At 37.6% G+C, this 10,499-nt stretch overlaps 1 protein-coding gene across 1 annotated transcript in view; it reads left to right on the top strand.

Annotated features, from left to right (window-relative positions):
* The window catches only part of Ptprg (protein tyrosine phosphatase receptor type G), a 532,317-nt gene extending 528,071 nt beyond the window's left edge, over positions 1 to 4,246 (top strand). Inside the window, 3 exon segments of the mRNA XM_033757017.1 lie at positions 2,970 to 3,028; positions 3,125 to 3,260; positions 3,806 to 4,246. Coding sequence (XP_033612908.1) covers positions 2,970 to 3,028; positions 3,125 to 3,260; positions 3,806 to 3,952 — 342 coding nt within the window. The 3' untranslated portion in view covers positions 3,953 to 4,246.
* Positions 4,247 to 10,499: the final 6,253 nt, after the last annotated feature.

A 10,499-nucleotide genomic window follows, 5' to 3' on the forward strand; every position in this document is an offset into this window, starting at 1 on the left:
AAAGTTAACCAAAATACAAATTGCTAAATATTGTAAGACTTTTATATACATTCATGATGAGGGCACTACATTTCCAACACGTCGGGATGGAACCACATTATACTCACCAAAAATGTATAGCCCCAACGGCACACACTGAAGATGAAAAGCACACTAAACTTTCGACTCAAGAAGCCAGAAAAAGATACAAGGAAGTCCACAGAATATACAAGGAAATTATAAAGAGATGCAAACAGAAGTGAAACGGGAGTAAGGAGGAAATACTAAGCAAAAAAATCTAAAAACAGGGTACAACTTTGTGCAGTATGATGAAAACTACTAGAAAAAGGCTTAAGAAGGAAAACATGTATCTGTAGTTAAAGTTAAAATAATTGAGAAGTGAACCCAGGCACCTCCCATTTCAGCTACACCCCCTTGTTTGTTGAAACAAGATCTCCCTAAGTCACTAAGTTACCCAGGGCTCAAACTTGTGATCCACTTACCTTAGCCTCCCAGAGTCCTGGGACTGCAGGTGTACGCAAACATGCTTGGCTAAGTTTATTTTTAAGGTCCCCATCTTTTAGAGAGAGAAACTAAAATAACTATGAATAAAATATCTGGGGTTTCCCTCCACATGCATGATATGAACAGGAGTGTCCATAAACCCATGCTCATGCCAAATGAATGATGGCTGCGTGGAGGGCATTATACTATCGTACTTCTGCCTATGTTTAACATTTTACGTAATAAAAACCTAAAAAAATATTTCAGAAGAACTAAAATAAGCATTTAAATCTCATAAGCACTTCAAACGTGCATTGAAATCTCTGTGCTAACAAATTTTTAAGCCTAGATTATAGGCACAGTAAAACATGTATTGAACACATGGCATGTGCCAGCCTCTGTTCTGACCCAACTACAAGTATTAGCTGGAAGTTAAGCTTCAGTCTCATTATGAGACTTTGGCCTGTTTCTTCACCTCAGTGTAGTGCTTCTTCAGCGTCACAAAGAGACACTGCTACTGTACTATTGGGGTTATGGGGAGGATTAAGCCGGCGCATGTTACAAATCTAGCAGAAAGCCTGAAACATCACTATGAGAAAAATGCGTAGTAGTGATTACTATAAACTGAAGACGACAAAGAGTCTTCCAAATCTTAAGGCCCACGACACACTTACCAAGACTCCATCTCAAAAATAATATAGAGAGAAGCACTTACCACAAATCTGATTTAGACAGACATGGCTAGCTCTAGAGAAAAGTATAGGCCAATCTTATTTTGTGGATATAGTTAGAAACATAAAAATGTACTATCTAAGAAAATCTACTATACTAAAACCCAACATATTAGGAGCATTAAACGTTAGGAAAACAGTTTATCCTGGTGATGTACACTGGTTAACAGAACCAAAAACCTATCAGTGGATTTAGGACATTATTAAAGACATTTCTAAAACAATCAATACAGAGTAGAAAGTATATAATAACACATGTCCACTACCCCACTGAAATACTCAGTGAACTAAAAATACAAAGCATCCTCTTTAACCTGGTAACTATCATTTTGCCTATAGCTCATAATTTTATTCATACTGAAAATTCAGCAACTTGACCATGAAAGATACAATACCTGCTCTCTCACTGCCAATACATAAAAAGTATTTAGATTCTAGCCAAGGCGGTAAAGGCAAAGCGCAGAACAGCAAGTAGTGAACAGGCAAAACTGCCCTTACTGGCAGATAAAGATGTAGCCAAGTACACACTGAACTCCAAAATTGTCACAAGTCAAACAGAGTTCTCCTCTGTGACTGGATTCAAGTTCACCGTGTGAAAGTAGAGTACCTAGCAATGAACTTGAAATACTTGAAATGAAAGTGGCAAAGACTATGGGAAAAAGTTCTAAACCTGACCTGAATAAATGGAGAAAGACATTAAGATGAAAAACTGAAAACATGTGAATTTCCTCATATCCATCATTAAACGGAGAAAGACATTAAAAGAGAAAAATGTAGAGCCAGCCAAAACTATTACAGAAATTTGCTTTCTCGAGACTTACTAAAAGCCTATAGGAACTGGACATGGAAAGGTACAAAAAATAGATAAACAGATTAAAGGGCCCAAATAGAGCATTCAAAAGTAGGCCTGCATTATGAAAATCCAGTATATAATAAATGGGCAGTTTATGTCAATGAGCAGTGATCAGATGAATATTCAATAGCACATCCTGGAACAACCGGTTATCTCCCTTACGGCAAAACAGTAAGATCCAGATAAATAATTCAATATTAGGAAACTTAGAATATCTAAAAGCACATGAAAAAGCTGTGGCTTCATTTGGAGCCTCACCGAGTCACTTGCCACTCAATGAAACAGCATAATTTCTGAGACATGCACAACAGTAGGTGATTATGTTGTTGGACATACATCACAGAGTGTACTTACACAAACCTACAGGACAGATCCCAGTATTACACACTATACATAGCCCCATGTGCTATATATTCTTTTACATGATTAGCGGCACAGAGAGATCGTTTATACCAGCACCAGCACCACCGCCACCACCACAGACGCACGCGTGCTGAGCTGCACTAACATGTTTCTACAGTTAAGATACCTCTGGGCAATAGGAACTTTCAGCTCATTATGACTTTCTGGGATAATCATAAATACTGTCTATGGTTAACCAAAATATTATGTAGTGCATGACCCCTCATTTCCATTTTTTATTCTTCCTATCTGGAAGTTCAGGTTAACTCTTTGAGATAGTTTTCAATTTTTTTCAGAGCCTTCCAACACTTGCTACTTATTCAACAGCCCACAGTTAAAGTTGTCCCCTTTTCCTGCTGTACCTCCCAGCTCATCCCAACACCAGATACACTGCTATCCCAAGGCTCCTTCTGAACCTCCCATTTCATATTAGAGTTCAGCCTATGCATCTGATGAAGCCTTTGGAAGATTTCGCACTCATACGTAAATGTTACCTCTAGGCAAGCTTCCAGATCCCTCCTGCCCAGCATCTCATTCACTTTTGTCTCCTAGAACAGAGGTGAATACACTCTACTCATTTTCTAACTAATTTCATTCTAGTGTACTCAGTCCCTTAGAAAATCCGAAACAGCATCTTTTCATTTTCCTCCATCAGGTATGGAGCGGTTTCAGCAGGAATGTTATGTGCTCTTACCACCCTGTCCCAGCAACTGGAGAATGAAAACGCGGTGGATGTTTTCCAGGTTGCAAAGATGATCAATCTTATGAGACCTGGAGTCTTCACAGACATTGTAAGCAGTTTGCTTCTATTTAAAACCTGGGTTTTCATACACTGTCACACAGGGCTTCTCAACCAAGAGGGATTTGTCCCCCGGGAGACACGTGGCGATGTCTGGACTCTGTGTCACGTCTACTGATAGCAAGAGGTTATTCTACCATGCAGTGAGTAGAGGCCAGGATGTTGCTAAATATCCTACTGTACACGAGACAGCTCTTCACAACACAGAATTATCTGGCCTGAAATGTCAACTGAAAAATTCTGCTTTAGAGTCTGGAGTTCTGTGTTTTTAACATGTAGATACTCCATTATCTTAGTGGACTATCAACAAGGAGAGTTGTTTCCATGTTAACAGAGATCAAATGGATACAAAGAAGGTGTAGATCATAATTACAGAATAATTATAGAAGATTAAGTGATTTTTCTTTAGTTTCTTAGATAACATTTTTTGCTCTTCCTGTCTTTCTAGTAATTTTTTTTCACAATTCCATTATTCACTGGTACGATAAAACCCCTAGGCTGTTGTGTGGCTCAAACTATCTTCCTCTTCTTTTTCAGGAACAATACCAGTTTGTCTATAAAGCGATGCTCAGCTTGGTCAGCACTAAAGAAAATGGAAATGGTCCCATGGCAGTGGACAAAAATGGTGCTGTTCTAATCGCAGATGAATCAGACCCTGCCGAGAGCATGGAGTCTCTAGTGTGACTGGAATTCTGAAGGGCACTTCGTTTGTAGACTTCTGAAGACTAAGAACTGTTTTGAGGCCTTTTTTGCCAGACTCCAGGTTATACAATAACCCAGTTACTTTTTTACACTGATAAAATTTTTGATATTTATTTTTTGTCATTTTATGTCTTAATGGTATCCTACCGAGCATTTGCACCTCTGTTCATTTCACACGGTGAAACACAATTTTACCTAGTTTGCACTATATGATCAGTGTTACTGCCTATAATCTGATTACTAAAGCAAACCCTGATGTGACATTCCATGACAACATTCATGCTACCTTTTAGTTTTCAGTACAGTGAAGGTCTTTGTTATGAAGGTGAAACTTGACTTTATTACTATTGCTAAAGCAGTTGCATTCTACTACCAGTCAGTGCTGTACTTTTCCTCAGTCCTCCCCTCCTATTTTTTTAGGCACTGTTCAATACTGTATGCCTTCTGTATTTTAATGGAGTGGATGAGCATTGTTTTCTTTTACAGAATAGTAGGCCATTGGGAGCAACTGAGAAGGTCTATCAACATCATGGCCTTGAAGCAGTTCCATTTAGGATGGTTAAGAGACCCCTTAGGAAATTAGAAGGCTTGAGTTGCTTCATGTAAACGTCTCTTCTTAGTTACAAAGTTATATTCACAGCTTTTTAAAATGTGTCAAAATAAAGGATAACTCTGTATTACAGCTTTCACAGTAGCTATGTGGACAGTGTGTGTTATTTGCATTTGACTCTGAAATAGCTATCCCTAAAACCAGGGCTATCATTTATAGTAAAGAGATGGCAATATTTTACATAATTCAGTTTTGAGACCCATTAGTTAATCCCCACTACTGCTTCTTGGTTTATAATTACCAAACTCACGGAGAATGAAGGTAGGAGGACGAAGATTTTTGCAGTATATAATCTTGGAACTAGCCCTCTAAAAGTTCCCCTCTACTTATACAGCAGTCTAATAAAAACAACCTATATATTTAATATTCTTTTCTGCCAAATATTTCCTAATAAATCTCTTTAATTGCATACATTCTTTTACTTAAACAGAAAATGAAGTTTTAGGAAAAGTCTTGGGACTCTTGAAACTCCCATGTGAGTAATTGTTACTGGCAATGACAGAACTGGGAATTTGGAAAATGGAATAAGGTGATACCTGCAATTTCAAGTAGTTTTTCAAAGGAAACAGCTCTGAATGCTTTTTGTAGTTAAGCGTCAAGGACAGAAAACCGAGGTAAAAGATGCCAGTAATCATCAGCGAGCCTAAGGAAGTTTCTTGGTCCAACCTCTGGAGCTGCATTCACCCTTCATTATAGAATGGGACAGTCAGGAGATAGGACTCAGTAGAGTTTGTTAACAGTATAAACTACTTACTGAGATGTTACTTTGCCTGCATGTTTGCTTTTATAGGTAAGCCTGTGGCATCACCAGAAGATGCTTATTAAGAGAAACAGGGTTTGGCTTGCGTTTATGCCCAAGAAACTTCAACAAAAAGGCCACAGTGGCTGTCATACTTTCTGGGTAGACATGAACCCATGAATGATGATGAGCATGGAGGTTCTGTTTGTGTTGATGGGCTTCCATGAAGTTTGTTCATGCGATTAAGGGGCCCTGAGTTACTAAGAAGAAAGACCACAGGCCAAGTCCAAGGATTTCGATGCAATGATGAGGTCAACCGAGTTTTCATGAACTACATAATTTACCAGGGTTACTCTTATCCATTCAAGAACATGGAACAGTCTGCTTTTCAAGAACTACCATAGGCTAGTCAAGAAAAGACTCATTCAACTGAGCGGGTTTGCCAAGCTACACATGCTAGTTGACACAGACACCTTTACAGCCCAACAGCTCCCATCAGAATTGGTGCACTACCCAGCACAAGGAAAGCTTGGTCGCACGAGCACTGCAGGTGCTGGAAGGCTGAGGGGCATCAGGAAGGGAAAGACAAGGGATAAGTATTCCATGATGTCTATTATTTTAGTTGTGTACTTGATGTACACTTTATTAATATGAACTAATGATTTTCCTAGGTGGCAGTGTCTTTGACATTCAGAAGTAAAATTTGAGTTGAAGCTCACAGTTAAAGTATTCCCTCCTATGTAGTTTATAGAGGGATCAATTCATAGAAATGCATACCCTATGACTCTGTGTCTGTCTCTTACATGAGTGTGAGAATCATGATGAAAGAAAGGCAGTAAACAGGATAAAACATAATAAAGGTGGTTTAGAATTTGTGTTAGCAGTCTATATGTATACAATGGAGTTAACCCAAAATCTGCAGATCCTAACCCACTGAACAAAAAGCACCTGCCCATCTTGCCAAAGTCGTCAACACATTTCAGTAGTTCCTTGCTTTCACCACAGAGTGTTTCCTCTTATTAGTTTTCATTTGTTACTGGAAAAAATGCTTTCAACTTAGAGGTATAGAGTTCCTATTTTCTTTGAGACATAAGCACATTGCTCAAATATATAACAAGGTCATTACCCGTTGCACTCAAGAGGAAAGAAAGTGTCCAGTTCACGTGTGCTGTTTTATAGGATAAGCAGCTGGGTGTATGATGTAGCACTAGGTAAGCAGGATATACACAGCAATACAGATGTGAACTGCTATGATCAGGACAGATGGTCATGCTGGACATCAGGGACATCTTGTTGCTATGAGAGTTCTTGCACCCCTTCACCATGATACCATCTTTTGTAGTTAAACAGTTCACTTCTCAAGATTACTTGATTTTCCTAGTTTTTAGACGTTGGAGCTTTTAAAGTCCATTTCAAGTAGAAATTTCCATTAAGGCCAAAGAAGGATTATGGTGTTCAAGGTATGGCTGTTGGAGTTTTTAACCACAGTGACCCTGAAATCAATCGGTAACCTTAATTATTTTATAATGACACAGCACAACTGCCTTGATAATGACTTTTATTTTTATTTGCTTTTTTTTTGTTTGTTTTAGTACCGGGGATTGAACTCAGGTCCTTGTGCTTTCAAGGCAGGTAGTGGAACCACTGAACTAAATCCTGAGCCCAGACTTTTCTTAAATGCATATATACATTTAAAATTACAATATAGATACCAATTTACTAAAGCCACATATTACTAATTTTAAGCACACACATAAATCCAAATTCATCATACTTTAAGAGAAAATAATCAAAATATAGTTGTCTTAAGAATTTAGTGGTCACAGTAGAAAATGCATTTTCAGTTTTAAAATCTCTATTCAATTGGTGCCAGAGAATTTATGAAGAAAAAAAAATGCTTTTTTTTCTGTAACAGGTATAATTTCACTTACTCCTTTGCACTTTCCCTCATTCAACATATCAGCTTTACTTATCTCTAGAAAGAAGGCATGCTAAAAAAAAGGGAAGAATGCAGACAATATTTCTCCTTTGTCTTCACCATTAAACTGTGTTTAATATTTATGTTAAATATTTGCAAAGTGACGCACTTTCTACAGAGGATAATTAATTTTAAGAAAAATATTTTACATTTTAAGAAATAAATATCTCCAAGAAAGGAGATAGTCAAGTTTATAAAATATCAAAATTCACCAATATTTCGGGTAATGACTCCTTTTTTTGTTAGGACATTTGAAACTAGCAAGCAACCTTTGTTTCTAAAGAATTCAGCCTTCATGTTGACTCATGTTTCTTACTTCATTTTGAAATACCTAAAATCATTAAAACTAAGTATTTTGCTGCTTGGGTAAGCATCTTCTGGGAACTATCTATGGTGTATAATCAAAGAATTTATATTTTCATATGGAGCTAAGATTTTCTAGTTTCAATTCTGTCAGTTTTCTTATTTTTTGTTTGGTTGGTTTGGTTTTGCTTTTTTGTGTTGGATATGTGAATTCAACTTTCTGCGTATTGAAGTAGCAAAAACCATGTTTGTATTCCAAAAGATCCCAACGTGTGTTACTTCTTTGTGTGTTACTTCTATGTGAAAGTTGGGGGTTTCTTTTAATTCAATTGACCATTTGTACAATAGGAATAAGACATAATTAGTCACTGAATACATCTATCACATCAACCTTTTGGAAAAAGTGATTTTTAAAAATTTGTTTGGAATGGGAGGGGTTTTATAACCTGAAATTTCTCTTTTCTTCTGTTTAAAATTATATAAAATCATATTATAGTGTTAATATGTAAATTGCATTGCTATATATAAAGTATGGTTTTTGACATATGCAGTAGTACTGAGCGTTTCTATGAAAATATCTACATCCAATAATAGTAGATTACTAGTTTCCCTGGACAGATCACATCAGTACTACACGAATACCTTCTGTCTTCATTTTCACAGTAGTAAATATCAGTAGTCATTTCTACACAAGCAGCAAACTAAAGAGAAGTACCTTTGCCTGCTTGACTCATCAGTGTTCTACCTGTGTATTCAAACTTCATCTGCTTTATGACTGCTGCTAAACTGTAAGCAGAATTCTATTTTCTCCAGCATATCAACTGCATTTGTGGCAACTTCTCCCTCTTACCATTTATTGTTCAGGAAGAAGGATGTAACATGGGAAGATGGAGAATCCACGGAATCTGTATGATCGATACAGGTGCTTCTACTCTGAGAGAGTTCTGGCATGTCCAAACAGGTTCTTTGGTCCAGCGTTCTCCTTGGATGGCTCCATATCGCTTGCTCCACTCTTACTACCAGGTTTGTTTGTTTTCTTTCCATAGAAGACGTGACATTAAGTTTTCCCTAAGTCACTAGGAACAATCCCTTCCAAGAGTACATGGAAGGACAATTCCAGCACAAAAGAATGTACCCCTTGATGTACGACCCAGTCTTCATCAAATTCTACACACTGGAACTCTTAATACCCTGTATGAGAATACACCAGACGGTCACAAACTGATGACCTCAAAACCTGTTCACTCCACAGATCTATTCAGTCCATAATTCTTTTAAAAATTCTACTAGTCTATCAACATTTGAAAATGAAAACTTTTACATTCAGATGCAAATTTTCAGCTCCTTTAAAAAATATGGGTGATGTTAGGAGAGCAGGTTCACAGTTTTCCATGGCAGTAACAAGCTGGAAAGGAGCAGCAGTTGTCCCCTGACAATTGGTATGGACTGCTGACTCCATATCTCCCTGTCACCTTAATGTCTGGCCATCATCATTCGATTAACCTCCCTGGACCTTGTGAGCAGTTGCTTTAAGAGCATCTTCCACCTCAGGTGGTTAAACCAATGATGAAGAGCAGCAAAAGAAATAGTTATGTTGGTCCTCCACCATTAAAACCCTGCCAAACCAGGGAAGGTGGCACACACCTATAATCACAGCACTGGGGAGGCTGATGCAGGAGGATATCTGCAAGTCTGAGGCCAGCCCTAGACTACATAGTTCAAGGCCAGCTGAACTACATAGCAAGACCCTGTCTCAAACAATAACAAGAACAACAAAAATCCTGTACAATAGTGCAGAGGGAAGCTCCACATGCTTAAATGCCTCTTGAGTTCACCCAAGGTGATACCTGCCATGAAGCACCAGTGATGACTCTTTATAAAGTACATCAATTTAACAACTACATGGCTTTTACTGTCTAGATGCACCCATGAACAAGAAAACTTTATGTTTGTCACTGAGGATGGGGCAAAATGACAGCAAAAGTACTATCTAAAACTCCTCTTTGTAAAGAGCTACTTGTAGAACTTTAAGTTTTACGAACAAGTTACTCATACCATGTTGATTAAAAGACATGATTAAAGACACTCATTTTGTATTTCCACCTGTGTTAGTAAAATCTAATGAAGGTACTAGGGGATGGAAACCACAAGTTCGCTACTAGAAAGTTACAATTAGCTTTTGTGAATGGCAAGCTAATTTGGCAAGGAAGACTGAAAGTTTATCTAACTCTAACAAATAAATTTATCAAAAATTGAAAAAGAAGAAATTAGTCTTACCCAAAATGTTATACTCTGAATCACTGGACTTTTTATCCCACCCACCACCCCAACCCCCACACCCTGCAAGGTATAAAGCCAGGTGCAGTCCCAATGGGTCTTGCAAAGCTTAGAATGTTCTAAATTAGGGATGCCTTTAGCTTTGTGTTAGGATCTATTCTATGAGCTCTTGCTGAACATGTTACAGACCACAAGCTAGTTAAACTCAAAAGTAAAGTTGTTGGCAGAGGCATTTCAGAGCACATAAAGATTACAATTTATTCTTAAAAAGTTCTATAATTTTTCAGAAATACATATTTGGTACTATAGTAGAGATGGTTTTTAGAGAAGGGGTAAGAAAAAGATAAATGTAACAATGTGAGAAAACTAGTAAAGCCTATAACCACAGGTATTTCTATTACATACTATCCCCTCAAAACTGTTTATTCTGCATCAAATGAGGAAATGGAATTTAGCATTTGACCAGGGTGAGAATAAGCTCAAGATGAGGACTAAGTTCCAAGGTTCCAGTCAACTGTGCCACTTACAGTGATTTAGAACAAGTTATTTCATCTTCCAAATGCCATTTTTCTCATCTATGAAGTACAGAAAACAATTCTTATTTACCAGACTGCTGTGAGAT

This window comes from Fukomys damarensis, unplaced genomic scaffold, assembly GCF_012274545.1.
Source record: "Fukomys damarensis isolate Sample0158 unplaced genomic scaffold, DMR_v1.0_HiC HiC_scaffold_28, whole genome shotgun sequence".
Taxonomy (NCBI): Eukaryota; Metazoa; Chordata; class Mammalia; order Rodentia; family Bathyergidae; genus Fukomys; species Fukomys damarensis.